General features: G+C 52.9%; 2 protein-coding genes across 3 annotated transcripts; one reads left to right on the top strand and one right to left on the bottom strand.

Moving 5' to 3' along the window:
* Positions 1-1,912: 1,912 nt before the first annotated feature.
* Positions 1,913-8,541, top strand: Dyrk4 (dual-specificity tyrosine-(Y)-phosphorylation regulated kinase 4). 2 transcript variants are annotated; one of them, XM_013023673.1, is made up of 5 exons: positions 1,913-2,091; positions 3,627-3,687; positions 4,542-4,671; positions 7,041-7,216; positions 8,028-8,541. In XM_013023673.1, the coding sequence occupies exons 1-5, from the start codon at positions 1,996-1,998 to the stop codon at positions 8,264-8,266; spliced, it is 702 nt and encodes a 233-aa protein (XP_012879127.1). In that variant the 5' UTR covers positions 1,913-1,995; the 3' UTR covers positions 8,267-8,541. The 2 variants fall into 2 exon arrangements, with proteins under 2 accessions (XP_012879127.1, XP_012879126.1); XM_013023672.1 differs by having other exon boundaries at positions 8,025-8,541.
* Positions 8,542-9,172: 631 nt separating this feature from the next.
* On the bottom strand, positions 9,173-23,256 carry Akap3 (A kinase (PRKA) anchor protein 3). Its single transcript, XM_013023567.1, has 5 exons — positions 23,129-23,256; positions 18,564-18,671; positions 16,755-16,850; positions 10,972-13,227; positions 9,173-9,648 (listed from the first exon to the last, which is right to left on the bottom strand). The coding sequence occupies exons 3-5, from the start codon at positions 16,848-16,850 to the stop codon at positions 9,493-9,495; spliced, it is 2,508 nt and encodes an 835-aa protein (XP_012879021.1). The 5' UTR covers positions 18,564-18,671; positions 23,129-23,256; the 3' UTR covers positions 9,173-9,492.
* Positions 23,257-23,834: the final 578 nt, after the last annotated feature.

Raw genomic sequence — 23,834 nt, 5'->3', positions numbered from 1 at the left:
ACACACACACACACACACACACACACACACACACACACACACACACACACACACACACACACACACACGAGCCACGCAGGCAGGTGCGGACTCTACCGGATCTTGAGATCCACTGTAAACGTCTGGAGTTGCTCCTCGGGGTGCAGCGCACCTCAGCCTTCCATGTGGTCTTGTTAGCACTGTGTAAGTAAGCTTTAGGTGGCTCCTTGCCGGCCTCTCCTGAGGGACCATCTTTCCATCATGAGATGGTGGGCGCAATGGAAGGCAATGAGGAAATGCTCCAAAAGGAGTTAATGGCTGCAAATGGTGGACGTAAGACGGAGAGGCAGCCTAGGGACAAGGTGTGGGGAGCTAGCTCCCCCAAACACCGTGGCCAGAACACAGAAGCCAGAATTGGAGGAGGGCAATGGTAGGTGGGAGGGGGGCCTGGAAACTACCATATCAGAAAAGGGCCCCGGTGGGGTGGTGACCATCTAGGGAAGTCGAGTTTTAATAAACTTGACAAATCCTTTCTTCTTCTCTTTAGGAAAATATAGTGCTGTATCAGAAGGGCCAGGTCTCTGTCAAAGTGATTGACTTTGGATCAAGCTGTTATGAACACCAGAAAGGTAGGACTCACGCCACTCTGTTGAAACTCTGCCCACGTGGCAGTCGACGTGGCTGCCAGCCTAGCCTCGGCCACCACCATGTCCACCCCCGGGGATCATGAACAGGGAGCTCTGCTTCCTTGGGCCTGAGTTTCCTCATCTATAAGGCAAAGCTGGATTCAAGGATCCTAAGGGGCCTTTGAAGCTCTCATCGGGGTGGATTTGGAATTATCTGTGAGCACTGGGTCCCCAAGCCAAGCAGATGTGTCAGACCTCCATCTCAACAGTGGGAAACTGACTGTTGTCCCAGCCACATTGTGTGTGTGTGTGGGGGGGGGAGATAGGTACACAACACATGGACACATTATGCTGAATATAGACATTAAATTGAAATCATGGCCAGGCGCTGGTGGCCTACATCCGTAATCCTAGCTTATTCAAGAAACTGAGACCTGAGGAACAAGGTTCAAAACCAGCTTGGGCAGACAGGTCATTAACCAGCAACAAGCTGGAAGGTGGAGGTGTGGTTCAAGGGGTAGAGTGCCAGCCTTGACTGGAAAAAAGCTAAGCAAGAGCTCAAGACTGAGTTCAAGTCCATCCACCCATCCAGACATAGAAATAAATGAAGAAGAAAGACTCAAGGGGGGCTGAGAGGGGTGCTACTTAGCGTGGAGTCCTGGCCTGACCCTCCTGCCTGGCTTCCTGCAAGGCACCACAGCCATGAACTTAAATCTCGCATTTGCCTGTTTTCCTTTACAAGCCGGGAATCTTGCTTCCAGGTCAAATGCCAGTGCTCTCTGTCAATTCACTCCAAGTTCATCGGAGTCTACAAACTTTTTGTTAGTTTTATTGCTTCATTTTTTTTTTTTTGGTTGTGGGGCCTGAACTCTGGGCCTGGGCGCTGTCCCTCAGCTCAAGGCTAGCGCTCTACCACTTTGAGCCACAGCACCACTTCTGGTTTTCTGGGGGTTCATTGGAGATCAGAGTCTCACGGACTTTCCTGCCTGGGCTGGCTTTGAACCATGATCCTCAGCGTTCAGCCTCCTGAGTAGCTAGGATGACAGGTATGAACCACCAGTGCCCTGCCTTGTTCTGCTTTTTTAACTTGGCCTACCCGTTGGAGAGCCTTAGCAATGCATTGGCGACAGTACTGCTTAATAATGGGAAGACAGTATGAAAATGTCGCATGACCCACAAATGTGGGTGGAGGCACGTCCCTCCCCCCGCAAAGTGTTGGAAGGTCTAAATCATCCGCCAAGGTCTCCTGGAGAGAATGTTCTAGAAAGGAAGGGATCACCCTCACTTCATCTTGCTCAATCTTCCCGCCACAGTGTACACCTACATCCAAAGCCGTTTCTACCGGTCCCCCGAGGTGATCCTGGGTCACCCCTACAACACGGCCATTGACATGTGGAGCCTGGGTTGCATCATGGCCGAGCTGTACACAGGTTACCCGCTGTTCCCGGGGGAGAACGAGACGGAGCAGCTGGCCTGCATCATGGAGGTGAGGAGGACCCCTGGCCACCCTGCGGGATGGCCCACAACCCAGGACGGCTTTGCCCTTCACAAAGGCGGGTGCTCGCGCCATCCGTGCACGCCGGCGCCATCCGTGCACGCCGGCGCCATCCGTGCACACCCGCGCCATCCGTGCACGCCCGCGCCATCCGTGCACGCCCGTGCCATCCGTCCACACCCGCGCCATCTGTTTTTTTTCCTTTACTACAAGTATTTTTTTTCCTTTCCAGTGGTGTCCTGCTCCACACCTTGTACATTGTCGGCTTGAGAGATCTTTTTTTTTTTTTTTAATCACAAACGTAAATAGCTGCAGAGGATGGTTCCTCTCATATATAGTGACATGTGAGAATTAACCTATCAGTAGATGCCTGTGTCCACCTTAAAGGGAGGAGAGCAGGTCTCCTTGTTTTACCCTTCTCTTACTATGTTCTTCTTTCCCCCCAGAAAACTAAATAAAAATAGGTTAAAAAAATCAGAAATTTAGCTGGGTGCCAGTGGCTCATGCCTGTCACCGCAGCTACTCAGGAGGTTGAGATCTGAGGATCGCGGTTCAAAGCCAACCTGGGCAGGAAGGTCTATGAGGTATCTCCAATGAGCCACCAGAAAAATATTACTGGAGCTGTGGCTCAAGTGGTAGAGCACCAGCCTAGAGCAAAAGAAAAAAGGTGTAAGCTATAGGAGAGTGAACTCTGGCCTTGGAGTTAGCAGTTGGAGGGTCTGCATGCTGGTGAGTCACATTCTGGACTGGAAACAGAGGTTGTCTGGCAGAGAGTGTGGTTTTCGAGGTGATTTCACGAACCATCCCTGAATTCCTGCTTGCAACAGGAAGGAAAGTGGGCGTGGGTTGGAGTCCTTGACCCCACGCCGACTCGGCTCCTCCACAAAGATGAGGATGAGGGCTGGGTCAGCGTGGATGAGCCTAGAACACACAGGCCTCAGGGCCGGCCGCCTGTGGGCACCTAAACGCGGTAGCAAGCAGGTGCTTACACCTTTCTTTCCTACTGCTTTCCACCTCCTCTGCATCTCTTCTCTTCTTGTGTGTGTGAGTGGACATGCACACACGTGTGCATGCACTGATACTAGGACTTGAACTCAGGGCTTTTTGGACACTTTTTTTAGCTTTTTCGCCCACAGTGGGTGCTCTACCACTTGAGCCGCAGCTCCACTTGGGGCTTTTTGGTGGTTTACTGGCAAGAAGACTCTCACAGACTGTGAACCACGACCCCTAGATCTCAGCCTCCTGAGTAGGTAGGAAGGACGTGTGTCATTCTACACACGTGGGGTGTGCCCGGGGAACGGGATCCTGCTGGCAGTGAGGGTGACGTGTGTCTCTGGCACGGCTGACTGGCGAGAGGCCAGCGAGGCCAGCGGTGAGCGTGGGACGCGCAGGACTCTAGGACGAGGCTCTGGCTCTGATCTGCCGCTTAGAAACCCCACGGTCCTGGGACGTGGAAGGCAGAGCTTGGCCAGCGCGCCCACCTGGCCCTTAACAGCCTTTGACCAACCCCGCTCTGCTTGTTTAAGGTGCTTGGCCTGCCGCCCCCCCACTTTGTGCAGACGGCTTCCAGGAGACAGACGTTCTTTGGTAAGCCCCTCGCTGCAGCCTGCATCGTCCCGTGGGGTTTCGAGATGCACCAGGGGCCTCCACCCCATGGGCCCCTTGGCAAGAGCAGTGCAGTCACCAGGCCCTGGTGGCTCACTCCTGTCATCCCAGCTACTCAGGAGGCCAAATCCACGCAGGAGAATGCTCTAAGACTTCACTGGTCTCCAATTAACCCCCAACCCCCCGCCCCAATGCAGCTGTGGCTCAAGGGGTAGAGTGCTAGCCATGAGCAAAAAAGCTAAGGATAATAAACGTAGGCTCTGAGCTCAAGCCCCAGGACTGGCAAGAATCTTAGGGACTTTCCTTCCTGAGCTGCTTTTCCACTGTGACCCTCAGATCTCAGCCGCCTGAGTCGCTGGGATGACAGGCGTGAGCCACAGTGGCTTTTTATCTTACCTGGTAAAATGGCAGCCACGTTGTCTAGAGCTCTCCATTGCCACTACAAATTTAGTGTGCACACGAGCCATTATTGGGGCCCCAGATCCACTTCCTTTCCTGCCTGGGCTGGCTTCCAACTGCGATCCTCAGATCTGTCTCTCTTGAGTGGCTGGGATGACAGGCGTGAGCCCCGGCATCATGCAGCCAGTGCCGTTTGACTTAACCCATCTGACCTAGAAAGAATGCTCAAACACTACCAAGGGCAGAACAAGTTGCTTCTCCCCTAACCCCCACATTAATGAGCTGAGCTGGGGGTGGGGAAGGAAGACGTAAGAGGGCTGCAGACACCCCCCCCCCACACACACACTTGTAGGAAGCAGCAGAGGGGAGGGACAGCTGGGAGGTGATCCATGGCGACTTCCACCCGGAACTAAATACAGAATGTTGTATCTCTAAAGATTCCAAAGGTTTTCCTAAAAATATAACCAACAACAGGGGGAAAAAAAGGTACCCGGATTCCAAGGACCTGACCATGGTGCTGAAAACCTGCGACTCCAGCTTCCTGGACTTTGTCAAGAGGTGTCTGGTGTGAGTCCACTGGGGTGGCTGTCTGCCTCCACTTTGCTTTCCAGTGGAGGCTTTCCTCAAGAGGCTGGGCGGGGAGACAGACAGTTGAAAAATAGCAACCGGGCGGGCACTGGTGGCTCACGCCTGCCATCCCAGCTCCTCACAAGACAGATCTGAGGAGCATGGTTCAAAGCCAGCCCAGGCAGGAAAGTCCACGAGACTCATTTCTAGTAAGTTCCTCCCCACCCCTCAAACAAACAAAAAAGAGCCAGAAGTGGAGCTGTGGATCAAGTGGTAGAGCACCAGTCTTGAGTATAAAAACAGAGATGGTGCGCAGGCCCAGAGTTCAAGGCTCTGTGTGATACCTGCTCTGTTTTGCCCAGCCTGGGTTGGCCGATGCTACCACGTGTAATGGGAGCGCGGCTGTGGCCGCTTACAGTACCTGTTTATCAGCGCTAAGCGCATTTTCAATGTCAGAAACTTAGGCTGGCTGGGTATTTTGGTCGAGGCACGGTGTACGGGAAATCCTGCCCAGTGCTACTGCGTGAGGAATTTTACAGGCGCCTCTTCAAGGAGTGCAGGTAGATTTAGCTATGTGGCCTTAGGCAAGTCCAGGCCTCAGTTTCCTTTTCTATGAGAGCCTCCTCAGCCCTGCCAGCCCCCAACACCAGCATTTTAAGGAGCCTCTGTCTCCATATTCTCTCCTGGGGGTGTTGACACACTTTGGAATCCTGGCACTATCTCAGAGGGGGAAATGTCTGGGTGTTTCTAGAAGTATCCTGAGATGGAGGGTGAGTCATGCTACACTCCTAGTGGATGATGATGGTGGAGAAGGCTCTTACACCCTCATTTTACCCCTGGTCCCCATCTCGGCCTGTGGTTGATGCTGGGGTATGAGATGTACCCTACAGATAGAAACAGAAGTACAGCCGTGGCTCAGGTGGTAGAGCACCAGCCAGCCTTGGGTTGCAAAAGCTCAGGGAGAGAGACAGAAAATTCCAGAAACCCAGCCTAGCGCCACTAAAGGTACTTTCATTTCGAGTTGAAAAGATGAATGCATTACAAGATGACAGGGCCTCTCTGGGCACCCGGTCCTAGGGCTAAGTCCTCCTGGGAGGGACTGAGCCTGGAGCCACGCCAACAGGCTGCCAGGAGAGGGTGTCCAGATGGGAAGAGGGGAGACAGTTTGCAGGCAGTTGATGAAGAATCAGAAGGCTGAGTCGTCTAGAACGTTCCTTTCGCCCTCCAGCTGGAGTTCCCATGATGGAAGCTGGTGTGAAGGCGGCGATGGGGAGGTTTTCGGCAGGTGGCAGGCTGTGCTGTGAAGGGAGGCCATCAGGCAGGATTGGGAACTGTGTTCAGGTTCCTGGCCAAAGTCCCAGGCTCGGTCCCCTGGGCTCCATCTCCCGCATAAGCAGATTTACCAGAGTTATGTGGCTGACTGGTATTGAGAATGGCAAGGTAACTGGGTCATACCCGAAACGGCACGAGTCTGCTTGAGTTAGATTCCAGTTCTCTTGTGCAAGTTATTTTCTGGGCGCAGTATTGAGGTTTGAACTCAGGACCTGGCATTAGCTAGGTTGGTGTTTTGCCACTGGTACCATGCCTCCAGCCCAGCTTTTGTGCTGGTTATTTTAGAGATGGGAGTCTAAGAGAATTTCTGGCCAGGCTAGCTTTGAACCATGATCCCGCTAGATCTCAACCTCCTGAGTAGCTAGGGTTACCGGTGTGAGCCACCAGCGCTCAACTAAGTTCTTTGATAAATTTTAACAGTAAGTAAATCTTTCATATTCTAGAACTCTCCAGTATTCTTTGTGATATAGTTGGAGGTCTAAATTTCAGTTTGGGGACTTGAAAGCATCTCTCTGCTTTGATCCAAATCCTGACATTCATTTGTCAGTCATGGGGTACGAGGTAAAACTCAGGGCCTGGGCATGCTCTACCACTTGGAGAGACAGCTGTGTTTCTTCAAATACTTCTAGAATTTTTAGAAATTCTAGGAAACATGGAATTCTTTTTGTGCTGGTCCTGGGGCTTGAACTCAGGGCCTGGGTGCTTATCTCTTGAGTTTTCTTTGGCTCAAGGCTAGCGCTCTACCACTTGGGCCACAGCTCCACTCCTGGCTTTTCTGGTGGGTAACTGGAGATGAGTCTCACGGACCTTCCTTCCACCTGTGCTGCTTGGCTCTCCAATGCCTGGCTGAGAACTAGGAATGTAATATGTTCCTCGGGTCATTATGCACCTTTTCTAAACAGATGATTTCCAATGAGGGTTTCCAAGTCCTCATAAATCATGTGTTCCAAGAAGACATAGTGTAATGAAAACTGTGGCGATGGGGTATGAAGGGTCCGGTAGTAACATCCCCCCCCCCCCCCCGCTGTCCTGTGCAGATGGGAACCCTCCCTTCGCATGACCCCAGACCAGGCCCTCAAGCACGCCTGGATCCACGAGCCCCGGAAGCTGAAGCTGCAGCCCAGGCTCCAGAACCTGAGGAAACCGGGGTTCTTCTCTCCTCCCGACGCAGGCAACCACCGGGCGACCGACCACTTGGGCAGAAGCAGAAAAGGTAGAGCAGTCCAGCAGCAAGCCCACGTGCGCCCACTCCCCCCAGCCCCACCTTGGCCCGCGAGCCCCTCCAGCCTCCCCCCAGCACCGCCTGCTGGGCTGGTCCCTTCCTCAAGAAACTCGGGTTACCTGGAGTCCTCCTTTTTGCCTCTTGTCTGATAAGATTTTTTTTCTGTCAGTCATGGGACTTGAACTCAGGGCCTGGGCGCTGTCCCTCAGCTCTTCAGCTCAAAGCTAGCACTCTATCACTTGAGCCATAGCACCACTTCCAGTTGTCTGGTGGTTTACTGGAGATCAGAGTCTCATGGATGTTCCTGCCTGGGCTGGCTTTGAACCGTGATCCTCAGATCTCAGCCTCCTGAGTAGCTGGGATACAGGCAGGAGCCACTGGTGCTCAGCTTCTGATTATTATTCTCCTATATTAAAATGATTTGTCAATAGTGATCAGGACGATGTCCGTGGTATACAGTGTTACCAGTGAACTATTTTTCTATCATTACTAGTTCTGTCATTACTGTGTGTGTACGTGTGTGTGTGTGTGCTAGCATTGGGTTTTGAATTCAGGGCTTAGGTGCTGTCCCTGAGCTCTTTTGCTCAAGACTAGCACTCTCCCATTTGAACTACTGCTCCACTCCTAGTTTTTGGCAGGCTCATTGGAGGTTAAGAGTCTCACAGACTTTCCTGCCCAGGCTGGCTTTGAGCTGCGATCCTCCAATCTCAGCCTCCTGAGGGGCTGGGGTGCCAGGTGTGAGCCTTCAAGCCTGGCTGTCCAGAGGTAACCACACGCACCCCTCTCTGCTCTCCTCCAGCAGGTGAGATCATCAAGGAGGTCACAGACAAGTTCAAGGATGGCACCAAACTGGTCCAGAGTTCCGGTGACCAGCAGGGCACTGTCCAGCACCCAGCCGACAAGGTCCAGCTACCACATCTGACCGAAGCTTCTGGAAAGCCAGAGGCTGTGACTGGGCCTGAGATTTCCATCACCTCCACAGAAGAACCGGGCAAAACGTCCTCCCCCCCGAACACAAATCTTTTACCGCCTCTTGTATGACCCTGGCCCCGGGTGACAGTGTCCCTTCCACCAGTTACTGGATTAGAGGCAGCGCTTGTAGTGTACAATATTTCATATTGTTGTTGTTTTTAACACATAAAGGTTTATTTACAAAAAGAAAAATGGCCAGCTAATGTGGGATGGGGGTAGACGTCCACGGATCTGAACTGTGTGTGCACGTACATACTGTGTGCGCGCGCACGTGTGTGTGTATAGGAGGTAGTTTGAAATATATACTGTTGTAGGAATTCTAAATAAAAGCATCTTATTTTTTTCTTGCCGTGACTGCTCTTGTTTGGAGAGGATCGTGATGCCCTCATGCTGTCACAGGACTCAGATTCCCTCTTATCTGTGGCGTTCGGCTTTGTCTTCCTGTCCTCCTCTTCTCTGATAGACTGGGTCCTTAAGTCAAGGCCATGGAAACCCCCAGCCACGATACACCGTCTTCTTGCAGCTGTGTCAGGCCGGACGTGGCCAGAGGCCCGGGATGGAGGGAGGGCTTCCCAGTGGAGAACAGGGCGGGAGAGGGTGGAGCTCAGTTTTCCAGAGACATCCCTCCCCAGCAATGCCAAAGACAAACACCACAACTCTCAGACCCAACCCTGTCCACGTGCTAGCACTCAACTGCACACGCACATCACTGCGTTTAGACCCGTGAAACTGGCCACACTCTCAACAGGGAGAAAACACCCAGGTGACACTCCACAAAAGGTGACGGGCAGGAAACCAAAGGCATGGATCTGGATGAGTCGGGGGGAGGGGGAGCGTGTCCACAGTGAGTACGCGAGGTGGGAGAACAATTAGAAGCCAAGTGAGGAAGTTTCCAGAAGGAGAAAGGGTCAAGCACATGTGGGACTGGACACCCCACACAGGGGCTGCTGGGGCACCGTGACTCGGGCGTGGGAGCACGGATGTGGCCAGGGGTCCGCCCGCGGGCCTGCCCTGGGGCTGGCTGGCTGCTCCAGGCCCCGAGGGCGGAAGCAGATCCTGGCTGCGGCTTCAGGGGCCATCTGTCCGATTCTCTCCTCTCTCCACCCCTGGACCCCCAAGGAAACCAGACTCTCGGGGCCCTTTAATTGTAATCTTTTAATTTTTCGTCCTTGCTCGCATGGACAGGAAAATCTGCAAAATCCAGTGGCTAGCATTAGATGACTCGTCGGATAGGCGTGGGTAGGGCTCTGGGGGTGGGGCGTGGCGAGGACGGGGCGGGGCCGGCCGGGCGCTGATCACAGGTTCAGCATCAGCCAGTCCAGCAGCTGCAGCCGGGTGACGTTCCCCACTGCCTCGTCCAGCTGCCGCTCCTTCTCGTAGCGCAGCACGGACTGCAGGACCTCCCCGACGCTGCGGCCTTTCTCCACAGCGGCGGCCGAGAGCTGGAGCAGCTGTGGAAGGCAGAGAGCAGGGTGGAGGGGCGGCTGCCGGGCCGGGGCTCCACATGGAAGGGCAGGCGAGGAGAGCCCCCCACGGCCCTGCCCCAGACGCCACCAGTGATCCCCGAGGAAGAGCTTCAGGGAGGACACACGGAGCAACCACACGTGCAGCACAAAAAGCCCCGTCGCCTCCCCCAGGAAGTGAGCGCCAGGGCTGACGGCTGGGGCTTCAGGTGACAAAGTTTCTGCCCATCGAGCAGTTCCAAATCAAGGGACAGAGCCACGGGATGGGAGGACATCTTTGCTCGCTCCTCAACAGAGAAAGGATTCAAACACGAGGCGCTCACAAGACCACAGCAGCAGCGGAGGAGCCAACTCACAAATGAGCAAATGAACTGACGCGAGTCAAAGACTCGGCAACCGTTCATCTTTAGCCAGACAGGAAATGCAAACCCCACCTACGCTAAGATCCCCACACAGAGAAGGCTGGCGAGGGGGCGGGGAAGAGGACCACCAAGACCGGGCTGGAGGGTGCAGCCCCCACGGAGAGATCAGTATGGAGACTCTACCCCCCACATCTAGAACCTTCCTCAGCACTCTGCGGGTGGAGCAAGCTGTGTGGACACCTCTGTCAGTTCCCAACAGCCACGGTGCCTGACACCGCGTGGGGAGCAGGCGCAGTCCTGCTAAGGCGAACGCGGACGTGGGTTTCTCGTGTGGGCGGGGCGCTACCATCCTGGCTTCCGGTGCCCCAGCCACACACGGGAGCAGGCTCACGTACGCAGACGGAGGCGCCCCCTTTCTCCATCTGTGAGGTCATCTTCCCCCTTGTCGGGGGGGGGGGCACGCTGTCCCACTGACCCACCACAAGCCCGCAGGCCCGCGCTCCAATGTTCCTCTCGGCCCTGGGCTTCTGTGCTCTGTGCTTCTGCTTTACTGCTCCGTAACTTGGCAAAGTCCAGACCTTCTCCCTCCTCATCCCCACCCTGGGGAACTTTCCAGAAGCACTGTCTCCTTCTCCAGTCCTCCGTGCCTTCCCACACAGATATCCAAAAGACAAGGCGCCTTAGGATCCCGCTTCCTTCCCTGGGAGGCTGCTCACCCGCGCTGCTGCTCACCCGCGCTGCTGCTCACCAACACAAGCAGAAAAGCAACCAACCCAACCCTTAGTTCCTCCCTCTCCCCCCGCCCCGGGACTGCACCTCTGTGACTCTAGAGACCCAGAATCTGGTCTCGCGAGAGCTTCGGATCCCTTCCCAATGCCGTTCCCGAGTGGACACCCCCGGGGTCTGGCTCTCCAGGGCGGCGGCCGGGCGCCCCTGGCCGGGGCCTTACCTTCTCCTGGATCCCTTCATCGTCGCCGGCGAAGTAGAGGATGGGGACGTTGAGCTCGGAGGCGGCCACCCACTGCAGCACGGCCTGCAGCTGCTTGTTCTGCACGGTGTCCGTGAGGTTGTGGTTGCTCACGATGACCCTGGGGATGGCGCAGCCCTCGGGCAGCTGCCCGTAGGCGCCCCGCAGCTCGTTGTGGATGGCCTGGTAGGCGTTCTGCAGCAGGGCCTCGGCCGTGCCCGTGCCCCGGGCCGGCAGGCACTCGTACAGGCTGTCGGGCAAGGCCGAGGTGGGTCGGCTGGCGTCGCCCGATTTGTCGTCTCCCAGCTCGGCCAAGGGCGAGTCGCAGGACTTGGCGATGATGAGGCACAACTTCATCACCGAGTCGACCAGATGGTCCAGCATGTGGCCGGGCGCGCGGCCGTCCAGCTGGCTGGCCACCATCTTGGTGAGTCCCGAGAGGGTGCCGTCCACCTCCTCGTCGCAGAGCCTGGTGGGGCACGGGGTCAGGGGCCGCTCGCACTGGCACTCCTCCCTCGCTGGCTGCTCTGGGACCTTGGAGGCGCAGCCGCGGTCCCCCTTGAAGATGGTCTCGCCCAGAAGGTTCCGGATGAAATTGAAGATGACGCTCATGAGGTCTTTCTTCTCGGCCTGCTCCTGGTCGCACACCCGGGGCGGGGGGTTGGGCCGGCTCTCCTCGGGGCTCCCGCTGTTGGGGAAGTTGGTGGTGGCGGCGGCTTCCAGAAAGCTCTGGGCGTCCATCCTGCCCCCCTGTGCCAGGTGGTACTGGATGAGCAGCAGGGCCGACACGATCAGGTCTTTGCCCCACGAGTCGGCGTCGCACATGAAGTTCTCCATGCTCTCGGGGTAGGGCAGCGGGGGGCTCAGGTCGCACACGTCCGGGGAGTCGGAGGGCGGGTCGGCGGCCAGGCCCGGCTCGGGGTCGGTGGCGGGCGACTTGGAGTCCTTCTGATGGTTCTTGTGCCACATGGTGAGCCCCTGCCTGATGATGTGCTCGCCCAGCGTCTCCATGCACGTCTTCTCCTTCTCCGGCTTGCAGGTGGAGTACATCCTCTCGCGGATCTTGGCCTCGGACTTCATGAAGTTCATGTTGCGCCCCTTCGGGTCGCCCCGGCCCTTCATGGACACCATGGAGAAGCTCTCGCACTTGTCCTTGGTCTTGCGCGTGCCCTCGGGGAACTTCTTGGAGAAGATCACGTTGTACAGCTTGCCCATCATGGCGTCCATGATGTCGGTGGCCTTCTGGCTGCCCTGGGAGAAGAGGCTCCGCTTCACGGCCGAGACGAAGTCCGTGTCGGTCATGAGGGTGCCGGTGACGTTGTGCAGGTTCTTCATGAACGAGTCGATGAGGTCCGACACCACCTCCTTGGCGTGCTTGATGAGCACCTGCTTCAGCAGGATGGTGGCGATCGTCGTGTCCTTCACCTGGATGCGCAGCGTCTTCATGATCGACACCATCATGTCTGACACCACGCTGTTGGCGTAGGTCATGATGCCCTGGCTGACGGAGGCCGTGAAGTCGTCGGGCCTGTCGCGGCCCGAGAAGATCTTCCGGTCTCCGGGCAAGGCCCGCCCCCCCTCGCGGGCGTCGCCCGCGTTCCGAGACTCGAACACTTCCTTGTAGAAGAACGACTTCTTGGACGAGGGCTTGTCATCGGGGCCTTTGTTCTCCTTGATCTTCAAAGTGCTCTTGTATTTGAAGTTCGGGGGGCTCCGCGAGGACCCCAGGGCCCGGTCTCCGGAGCCGGGGGCCTTGTCGGGGGCCACGGTCTTGGAGCACGCGAAGACCGTGTCGTCCACCAGCTCCGAGGCGATGGTGCTGAGGCTCTTGGTGGGCGCGGGCTCTTCGCCCAGGTAGAGCGACTGGTGCACGCACTTGTTCTCCGAGCCGTCGATCTTCTCGTTGATCTCCTTGCGCGCCATCGCGATGACGAGGTTGGTGAGGCGGTTGGCGTAGAAGGAGACCTCGTCCACGGAGCTCGAGTTGCCCAGCGGGGTGCCGGGGCACTGCGGGTTCTCCTTGTGCGTCATCTCGAAGTGCAGCCGCCCCGGGCTGCCCTTGGCCGTGGTGCTGTAGTAATCGATGGAGAAACCTTTGCGCACGTCCGCCGGGCTGGCTGGCTCCTCACCCAGAGAGGACTCGCCGGGCTTGAACCGGAGATCTTGGAGCCCTGCTGTGCTCTTCTCCAAGTCGCGGCGGAGCCAGCTAAGGACTCGGACAGGATCTGTTGACTCATTCTCCAAAAGGGAAACACACACCAAGACACCGTCTCACCATGGAGCAAAGGTTCGGCACAAACACCGCGCCCCGCTCCCGACAAAGGAGACCCACGTTTATCGAGTGCTTCCTGGGGGACCAGGTGTGGACTTAGGGGCTTTTGTTACCACTATCTCATTGAATGGGGTTCTCATCATAAGGCTCCATATTAATACCCTATCATGATCCCCGTTTTACAAGAAAGGAAACTGAAAAGCCAAGAGGTTATTAAGGTCATTAGCCTTTCAAGGGCTAAGTGGGAGGCCAGAGTCCCCAGTTCCTTAGGGTCTGAGAGGTTGTCAGCCCCACTGAAAAGATCCTTTCCTGCCCGGGCTGGCTTCAAACCATGATTCTACCCCGAGAAGCTGGGATTTACAGGCATGCGTTACCAATGCCTGGCTTCAACCACAGTATTTTAATCAAAATCCCTTTTCAAAAGAGTTACTCTTTTCCCCCTTTCATGAAGAAAACTAAGCAAAGGGTGGCGATGTGTATCTGGAACGTCTCTCACACACTAGTCCAACCACTGGCTCCAGAGTAAAATACAACCAAGAACCAACTAGCAATCCACATGGATGGTACCGCAACCATCTACACTTCAGTCAGAAGTAATCCCTAGGAGTTCCCTAGGAGGCTGGTCTTACCAGACGGGGCCTGACTATCGATCTCCTTGTGTTTACACTATTGGAAGTTTGCATGAGGTGTATTAGCTTTCAGTTCCTCTACTGCTGCTCTTCCTGACTCTGAGAGCCTGGCCGGGCCAGGCATATAACCTGCAGTTCCTGCCCAGACAGGCCTAGCTACAAACTTCTCCAGAACTATTGCGTCGAATGAGTACCGCAACCATTTGTGTGTGTATGTGTGTGTGTCCTGGCTAGGGCCTGAACTCAAGACCTGGGCACTGTCCCTGAGCTTTTGTGCTCAAGGCTGGCGCTCTACCACTTGATTTATAGCGCCCCTTCCGGCGCTGGTTCACTTTTCTGCCACAGCCGGCTTCAAACTGTGACCCTCAGACCCCAGCCTCCTGAGTCGTTAGGATTACGTGTGTGAGCTACGGGTGCCTCCAGCTGTTTATTTTTTAAAGTCTAAAATGTGCAAACCCCGTGACTCCAGGTGACTCAAAGCAATGTGGGTTCTGGGCCCAAAGACCAAGTCCGCACGTTATTTTCCTGCCGCTGCCATCCAGCCGGTCTCTGCAGAGCCGCTGTGTCTCCTGTTACGCAGTGGCATTTCTGAGTCAGGTTCTCCTCGAGGAGTATGGGAAGGGTTCTGTTCAGCAGCGTCCCTCTTACCTCATTAACTCTGGCCACGCCCCCTTCCTTAACCACTGCAGCCCTGGCCGGAGCCAGTCCACTTGGTAAATACTCCTGAGCTGGGGTTACACATGTGTCCATTTCTTAGAGCCTTAAAGTTCTACTTCGATTTTCACATGGTGAGATGGTGAATGGTTAAAGCTCACAGGCAGAATTTCTTCTGTTCTGTTTTTAATCTCTCGAAATGCTTCTCAATTAGCAAGACAAAACAGAATGAAATTTTCATTCATTTCATCTCACAGGAACAAGAATCTGCCTTTTCCCTCCAGGACAGGGCAGAGGTCAGGAGAGGACCCACGGGAGCACCTACAAAAGTTGTCAGACTGCGGGAGTTTCACATTCATGACTCACATGCCTTCTAGTTTGAAGAGGCTTTGCCAGTGTTTGCTCTCTTAGGGTCTTACGGATAAGAAAACAGATCTGGGGAGAGGATGAATAGTTCTGTAACACAATGTGTAACTGCCTGTGGAAGCCACATAGAGACCCTCCAAGAATCGAGCTGCTGATGAACAGGGAATGGGGGACAAACCTGTGGGGGCTGGGCTGAGCAAACGGAGGCGTTCCTGCAACCAGGAAAATACAGTGAAACAGAGGAAGGGGAGAACAGAGGCCGTGAGACTGGCCAGAATGCACTGTGTACACGGGTGCTGAACAGAATGACGCACCCTCTTGTACGATAGTGGGAAGGAAAGAGGGAAGGAAAGAAGGAAGGAAGGAAGGAAGGAAAGGAAGGAAGGGAGGGAGGGAGGGAGGGAGGGAGGGAGGGAGGGAGGCAGTGAGGGAGGGAGGAAGACAAACAGAAGATGGATTATCTAAGACTAAAGGGACACAGATGTTTGGTGAACATGAATGCCCTGCTCTGGACTGTGATAATGACTGCACTAGAACATGAGACCCTTCTTACTGTGCGTGCACATGTGTATGTGTGCGTGGGTCTCCATGAATGCAGGTCCTGTGCTCTGTTCTTTAGCTTTTTCACTTAAGACTTTTTCACTGAAGCTTTACTGCTTGAGCCACAGCTCTACTTCTGGTATCGAGTCTCACAGACGTTCCTGTCTGGGCTGGCTTTGAACCTCGATCCTCAGATCTCAGCTCCCTGAGTAGCTGGGATGACAGGTGTGAGCCATGATGCCCAGCTTTCGTTTACTTTTACGGTTCTTATACCTCTCACTAGAGGTCTATGCAACGACACTGCCTTCAACCCAAACCCACCCTTAACCGAAGGCCTTGCTTTGTGACTCTGGGTCTAGACTGTTGCACTGGGGGAGCGGGGGGCATTGGGGTCACAGGAGGAAGGGCAAGCTTCCTGTGGGCCCTCTCCTCTCCCTCTCCCTCAGCCCAGGGAAACAGCTGCTTTCTGCACTTGTTCTTTCTGGAATTCCTGAAGTCCCTCCTCTTCATGTCTTTTGGTCGTGGAGATGTGTTAAATCACTGGTGTGCTTTGCCATCTTCCAGTGGGATCTCGGTTGTGCCAGTGGCTGAGGCTGAGTAAAGGTTTAGAGGCTGCTGAGCGGCAACCACAGGGAGACGAGACACAGTGCTTAGTCTCTGCAGGCTTCCTACCCTAAATTTAGCAAAGCACCTTCTAGGAGGAGCCTTGTAGGTATCTCCTTCCAACCCACAGCTGCTTGAAGAGTAAAAACCAAACAAAAACGACAGCTACGGTACCTACTTTTTAAAGGTCATAGCCTATTTCTCCTACTGACCATTATGTCATAGTTTCTGTTGTGGGCTTCTTTAGAGACTGGGACATGAACTTGGTATTGGCTACTTCTGTTCACTGGCTGTTGTTCTACCACCTGAGCCATGCTACCAACTCCTGTTTCGTTTTGGATTTTTTTGATGTATAAGGAGCTCATTCTTTTTCCCCCACCAAGAACACCACTTTCTAATAAGGGGCCGGATGCCAGTGGCTCATACCTGTCAGCTAGTCGGGAGGCTGAGATCTGAGAATTGTGGTTCAAAGCCAGCCTGGGGAAGAAATCTGCAAGACTTTTATTTCCAATTAGCCATCAAAAAACTGGAAACGGAGCTGTGGCTCACACGGTAAGAGCGCCAGCTGACAGGGCCTAGGCTGTGGGTTCTAGCCCCAGTGCTAACACATGTGCATGCACATGTGCACCCCGCCCCAGACGGTGGAGTCAGACTCAGCTCCACAGCTGTAGCTCAGTGCTGAGGAAGACATTCACCCTTACCATTTTCCATTCCTGGGGTTGGCTGTCTCCAGGGGAATAGACATCAACTTTGCAGACTCCATTTTGACTTTGTAACCAGTCAACCTTATCCGCCATCTACAAGGAAAAGAGGGGAAAAAAGAAAAAAAAAATCACCAAGAAGGACAGGGAGCACAAAATCAGTGATGGCCAGGATGCAGGAAGCAGTGTTTTCAGCCGGCACCAGACGCAAGGGCCTGGGAGACACACTGAACTCTGGGTATTTTTATCCCCTGCTCTTCAGGGAGGGGCCAGTGCTGGCGTGTGCTCATACGTGCTCTCCGTGATCATGACTTGCTTTTCAACCCTCCCTGCACCTTCAGATTCTCAGTGGACACTCAGAACTAAATGTAACTAGAGCACATTACCTTCCCTCTTGCCTGTGCTTTCTGCTTCACCAGTCTGTATGATGATGCTGATGACTGACCTGTTTGTGATCCTAAGCTGAAGTGGCATTTTATATACAACTGCTTGGAATCGGTGGCCTATCGCTAGAGGCAGCACCGGATGGCGCCTGCTCTGTGCTCCCTGGCCACATTTCAAAGCCGGTCCACGGGAAGTGTCTGGCTCACCAGCAATGTTCGTTTTAGAGGACTTTGGCTGTGATGAGGGTATGGATAAGCCCGGTGGAAGCACAAACGGATGCATCATGAGTTACAAAGAAGCGTGGCTAACTATTAAGAAGAAATACAGGATCATTCAAAAGATGCTTGTTCTTCGAGCCCACAAAGATAGATTTAAACCTGCTTCCCTTCTCTAGGGACTCAGTCGCTGAACAAGGAAAAGTTCCTCACTCCTGCTTAGAACATAATGCAATGGGCTCTCCACATTGATTACTGGTGGCCTCCCCCCCTCCCCCCCACTACTCAAGGAACTGTTGGAAGATACCAAATCGAGCCTGGGCATGATGCCACGTGCCTGTAATCCCGGAGGATTACAGGGAGGAGGAGGGAGGAGGATCACAAGTTTTGAGGCCAGCCTAGGTTCCAAGCCAGTCCCTCTCTCATGGACAAAAGAGATGCTGACTGAATCTGAGCTACCATTTCCAGAAAGTCTTCAACTGGTTTTGGATTGAGGAAATACAGGCACAGGAAATGCTGTAGAAGGTCTCTGGGTGACCTTCTAAGGCACACTCCGAACGTAGCAAACCCTGAGGCAGGGGTTCATCCGCAGAGACGCTGAGGAAGGTGGGCAAGCTTTGGGAAGATAATTGTGGGGGTGGAGGGGGAGACAAACTTTTTTCCTGAGATGCATTTCCTAACTTTGTTACCTTTGTGTAATAGTTCGTTATCTTAGCAAGGAAGTTAATGTCTATGAGTGAGATGACACTTTCTGCAGCAGCTCATATATCCATGATATATAATAACCATGATATATACAAATATATCGTCTATACCATACACATATGTGCATATATAACATATGATCCAATATTATCACAAATTTAATCTTTTCTCTTGGAGGTACTGGGAATAGAACCCAGGGCCTTGTGTATGCTTGGCTAGGGCTGGACCACCGAGCCACATCCCCGCCCTACAAAAAAGTTGTATGCTTGCACGGTAACCATGAAGAAAAGAACTAATGAAGTAAAACAGGATTATCACTTCACCAAACTATGAGAAAACCAACAGTGCAAATCAAAGCCAGAAATATACATCTCTTAAAAGAATCTCCACTTTGTATTTCATTTCAGTGAGGTGCTTCTAAGAGAAACTGTCCACACCGACAGCCTTATTTCAGCTGTATATACTATGATCCAAACGAAGTTTAAGAACGTAAGTGGTGACTTACTCTTCCTGAGGACGGGTTCTGAGATATGAGGAAAGCTCTTGATTAATAAGTTGTCTTCACTATTCCTAACTTTATCAACCCCTCCTGCCATGTAATAAGATAAGGAATCTGCAATGGGAAGACACACACACACACACATACACATGGATTAATTTTACATAGGAATTCTACTGCTGTTATAACAATAATGAATCTGACTTACTTGTTGTTTTTATACGTGCACTCAAATGACCAGCACAAAATAACATTTCAATTTCACAGAGGTTTTAGGTGGTAGTGATTTAACACGTATACACAACTAAAAGTCATGAAGAGGAAGGACTTTATTTAGGAATTCCAGAAAGAGCAAGTGCAGAAAGCAGCTATTCCCCGGGCTGAGAGAGAGGGAGAGGAAGCGCGCAGAGACTAAGAGCTCTCGAGAGTTCGTCTCCTCCAACCAGGGCTGTTGCCGCCACCTTTGGAGAGAGTCCGGCCCCGGGAAGTTTGCTAGCGGCTGCTCTTCCTGTGACCCCAGTGCCCCCCGTTTTACCCTTACGGCATTCGGACAGTTGGGAGATGGCAAAAAAAAAAAAAAAAAAAGTTCAGGGATAATTCTGGAAATGACCTCTGTCATTCTTTGCCTTCAAATCACTGCTATATATTGAGAATTCTGGGGAGTCTACACCCCGATCCCTAACAAGCTTGGGTCGAAGCTGGAAGGGGAAGAGGCAGGAAGGGGGATAAGTAATCCCAATTCCTGGATCTCACAACGTTCTGCAGGGATTCTTTGGGGAATTTGAACACATATCCTCACGCAGTCCAATACACCTAACCAACACAGAGCTCAACACGTCCTAACGCTCTTCCTCTGCTTTCCATGTCCTCCGTGGTGAGGCTCGTCTGAGATGGATAAAACTCCCTCCGATTGTGCCGGGGTGGCTTTATTGGCCCAGTGGGGTTGCCTACCTCTGTAGCTCGCGAACAGTGAACCACAGAAGATTCCAGAACACACTTTGAAAGTCAACAAAGATGCTGGGCTGGGATGTTCTTGCTCAGCTCAAGATCTTGATTCCTCCTCCAGCCTTCCATGCACCTCACCCTTGTTGGGACTGGGGAGTGACATCAGAATTGCAACTGGTGACATCACCATCTCCACGGCAACCCTGTAAGGCTACCAGAGGGGTCAGGGGACAGGTGAGGGTGAGGGTGAGGGCGAGGCGGCACTGCCGGGGCTGGCTGCCTCTCGCAGAGGTGGGGGACATGGGAAGAGGCTTTCTCAATGGATGCCAACCAAAAACAACAGAGTAAATACTAGTAATGAACTCAGATGGCTGGAGAGGAGAGTAACAATTGAGAGGCGCATTCAAAGCCCAGGAAATCAATTCGTTGTGTTGGAGCCAGCTTGGAATCCTGTTTACAAGCGTTTAATCGTACTTTTTGTAAAAACAGACCTTTTGGACTGGCACTGGCCCCTACCTGTATTCCTTCCAAGCTACCCACCCTGCCAAGGCTGAGATCTCAAGATTGGAGGTTTAAAACCAGCCCAGGTAGTAAAGTCCGTGACTCCAACAGCAAAAAGCTGTGATGGAGGGGTGGCTCAAGCGATAGAGCTCAAGCTCAGTTAGCAAGCTGAGCTCACACCCTGAAACTAGCAAACAACAACAGAAAAGAAACAACCCCAAACCTTCTGGGTATTTTGTGTAAAGTTGTAGTTTTCATTTACCCCTCCCTCTCTGCCTCCTTTCCTCCCTCCTTCTGGGTTACAAATTGCTTTAGATGAGCAACACACTAGCACTAATATACTCTACCCAATAACTAAACTGAGGAACCAAGCTAGGGAACATCAACAGGCCTTTACACTTTGGCTTGGTGTGTTGGTACTCTACCATCTGAACCTCCAGTCTGTTATTTTGCTGGTTAGAAATGGAGCCATATGAACTTTCCTGCCCAGGCTGGCTTTGAACCATGGTCCTCTGGATCTCAGTCACCTGGGTAGTGAGGACTGTAGGTATGAGCCACCAGTGCCCAGCTTCATATAATCTCTTGAGAAATGTTACTTTGAGGCTCAAGTGGTAGAATATCTGCTTCACAAGTCCCAAGTTCAAACCCCAGTACTACTTAAAATTTTAAAAAGGGTGCCAGGTAGTAGTGGCTCATACTTATAATCCCAGCAGCCTAGGGACCCAATCTCTAAAAACTAATCAGCTAAAAGTAGCACTGGAGTGTTGCTCAGCTGAGCAAGCAAGCCCAAAAAGTACAAGGCTCTGAGTTCAAACTCTGGTACCATCCTCCTCCAAAGTGTTAAATACCTGCAATTAATGGTTATATATAAGATGAGCACACTTCCAGGAAGCCAAAAGAATTCCCCCTGAAGGCAAGAAGATAGCTTAAAAACAGAGTCAAGGGGCTGGGAAGGTGGCTCAGTGGTAGAGTGCTTGCCTTGCATGCATGAGGCCCTGGGTTCGATTCCTCAGCACCACATAAGCAAAAAGAAAAAAGCTGGAAGTGGCGCTGTGGCTCAAGTGGTAGAGCGCTAGCCTTGAGCTGAAGAGCTGAGGGACAGCGCCCAGGCCCAGAGTTCAGGCCCCACGACTGGACCCCCCCCCAAAAAAAAAACCAGAGTCAAATTAGTTTATCACACCGTTCCTCCAAGCAAGTTATTTATCTGATTATCTTTTTATCAGATCTCAGTTGCTGTATCTTTAAAGAAATTGTACTTGGTTGACTCTTAAAATTGTGTGTGGGGGGGGAGGGGCTGGAGAGTGGCAGAGTGCTTGCCTTGCATGTATGAAGCCCTGGGTTCGATTCCTCAATACCACATAAGTGAAAAAGGCCAGAAGTGGTGCTGTGGCTCAAGTAGTAGAGTGCTAGCCTTGAGTTGAAGACCTGAGGGACAGTGACCAGGCCAAGAGTTCAAGCCCCCCCCCCCCACTACCACCAACAAAAAGAAAAAAATCAAGAAAAATATTTTGTGTGTGTGTGTGTGACAGTACTGGGGCTCAAACTCAGGGCTTGGAGGCTTCCTCTTAAGTTTTTTCACTCAAAGATAGCACTCTACCACTTGAGCCACAACTCCACTTCTGCCTTTTTGATGGCTAATCTCGTAGACTTTTCTATGGGGTCTGGTTTTGAACCATAGTCCTCAGATCCCAGCCTACTGAAGGTAGGCCAGAAGGACTTGTGTTTTGTTTTGACACTTTGGTAGCACGTGACTGGGACTGCACATGCCCACATCTGCCACCTTGCAGAAAACACTTCATGCCATGGACCCTCAGAATAACTATGAAAGCAAGAGCGCAGGCGCTACTTACCACTGCAAGGTGTGGATGGTACAGCTACAACTAAGAATTGCAAGAATGGAACTAGTCAAATAATCTGTGTATGAGAATCAGTGTTCTTAAAAGCGTGCACACACAAACACTACAAGCAATTATACAATACCTTGAAAGCCATAATGCAAGCAGAGGCATAGTTAGCAACTAGCTATTTGGTCTTTGTGTGTTTGTCTGTCTCCTGGTCCTGGGGCTTGAACTCTTGTTACTGCAAGCTGCAAACGGCATGAGCTGCTGGTGCCTGGCTAACGTACTTTAAAACTTCTAGTCTCTACTGATTCCAGAAGTCTCTAGATCCATGCAAATCCTCAAAGAGATCTATGGCAAAAACAAACAAACAAAAAGCCATTCCTCTAGAGAGCAACTGGAGTTTTCCTATAGAAAATAACAACTGTTGGGTATCAGTGTCATCCTGTAATCCTAACTACTCAGAAGGCTAAAATCTAGATTATTGTGGTATGAAACAAGCCCAGGCAGGAAAGTCTGTAACACTCTTAGCTCCAATTAATAAACAAAAAGAAGTAGAGCTGTTAACTAAAGTGGCAGAGCACTAGCCTTAAGTGGAAAAGCTCGGGGACAGCATTCTGGCCCAGGACTAGTACCCCTCTCCCTCCCCTTCCCCCCCAAAATACAAAAAACCCAACAAACTCTTCAGATGCCTGACAAACACTCCAGATTCACCCCTGAAGCTCTCCTGGGATTGTCAGTCTCATGGTGACTAAGTGCCTCGATAAATGAACTAAAACTCCCAAACTGGTAACTGTATATAAGTCAGTGAGCACATTTCTTTTTGGACAGTGTCACCTCCTTCCCTTCCTCTCTCCCAGCTTTCCCCTCCTGTCCCCCTCACAAGTTGTAGAGTTCACTTTCCACATAGTGTCCAGTGAGGACCACCGCTGCCTTTGTTCACCCTTTGTCCTTCCATTTTATAATGACTTCTTTTTAAAGAGAAAAACTTGGGGCTGGGAATGTGGTTCAGTGTTAGAGCACTTGCCTGGCAGGCACAAAGCCCTGGGTTCCATGCCTTAGTACCACATACACAGAAAGAGCCAGAAGTGGCGCTGTGGCTCAAAGTGGTAGAGAGCACTAGCCTTGAGCCAAAGAAGCTCAGGAACTGCGTCGGGGCCCTGAGTTCAAGCCCCAGGACTCGGAAAAGTAAAGGGAAAGACTTTTTTCCCCCTTCTTTACTTTTTAAAATCTGCATTTTCTTGCTGGTTCTGCCTTCTTTCTGTATGGTGTGTTCACGTGTGTTACCTTCGGGAGGCCCCGGAGCTGGAGGGAAACGAAACGCAGCCGTGGAGCTCTCGGGACGTGGGAACTGTCCGCCTCGCGGGTGGGAGAGTGTGCGCACCCCCCGACTCGTGTCGTCGGGATTCCTCTGTACACCAATAAAGCACGTTAACTATAGGCAGAACGAAAACGTGATATTAAAGTAACCAACCAACCAACCAACCCCCAACCCACATTAGACCCTGGGGCAGAGGCGGTCAGCACCCACCTGGGCCACGGCGACCCTGGGCACAGTCATCCTTCCCCGGGCCTGGGGTGGGGGGGGAGGAGAGAAAGGGTTCCCCCCCCCCGCAGAGAGAATGTTCTCGAAGGACTCCACATGCATCCATCTGGGGCTGCCACCTGCTGCTGTACTCAGAGTCGTCTTTCCCCGGGCAGGGGTAGGGGGGGAGGAAAAGGGTTCCCCCCCCCCCAGAGAACGTTCTCGAAGGACTCCACATGCATCCATCTGGGGCCGCCACGCTGCTGTGCTGAGTCGTCCTTCCCCGGGCCCGGGGTGGGGGGGGGAGGGAAAGGGTTCCCCACCCCCAAGAGAATGTTCTCGAAGGACTCCACATCCATCGATCTGGGGCCGCCACGCTGCTGTGCTGAGTCGTCCTTCCCCGTGGGGAGAGGGAAAGGGCTTCCCCCCCCCACAGAATGTTCTCGAAGGGCTCCACACGCACACTCC

Source organism: Dipodomys ordii, unplaced genomic scaffold, assembly GCF_000151885.1.
Source record: "Dipodomys ordii isolate 6190 unplaced genomic scaffold, Dord_2.0 Scaffold69, whole genome shotgun sequence".
Lineage (NCBI taxonomy): Eukaryota > Metazoa > Chordata > Mammalia > Rodentia > Heteromyidae > Dipodomys > Dipodomys ordii.
The sequence above is the reverse complement of the archived record's forward strand: the minus strand, read 5'-3'. Positions and strand labels throughout refer to the sequence as shown.

Bases quoted from the DNA above. Each gene is read 5' to 3' on its own strand.
- Akap3 (XM_013023567.1), bottom strand. From the start codon at position 16,850: ATGGCGGATAAGGTTGACTGGTTACAAAGTCAAAATGGAGTCTGCAAA. The intron at 13,228-16,754 runs GTAAGGGTGAAT...TCCCTTTTGGAG, and splicing joins AACCCCAGGAATGGAAAATG to AATGAGTCAACAGATCCTGT. The intron at 9,649-10,971 runs GTAAGGCCCCGG...TGCCTTCCACAG, and splicing joins ATGAAGGGATCCAGGAGAAG to CTGCTCCAGCTCTCGGCCGC.
- Dyrk4 (XM_013023672.1), top strand. From the start codon at position 1,996: ATGTGGAGCCTGGGTTGCATCATGGCCGAGCTGTACACAGGTTACCCG. The intron at 4,672-7,040 runs GTGAGTCCACTG...TGTCCTGTGCAG, and splicing joins TTTGTCAAGAGGTGTCTGGT to ATGGGAACCCTCCCTTCGCA. The intron at 7,217-8,024 runs GTAGAGCAGTCC...GCTCTCCTCCAG, and splicing joins CTTGGGCAGAAGCAGAAAAG to CAGGTGAGATCATCAAGGAG.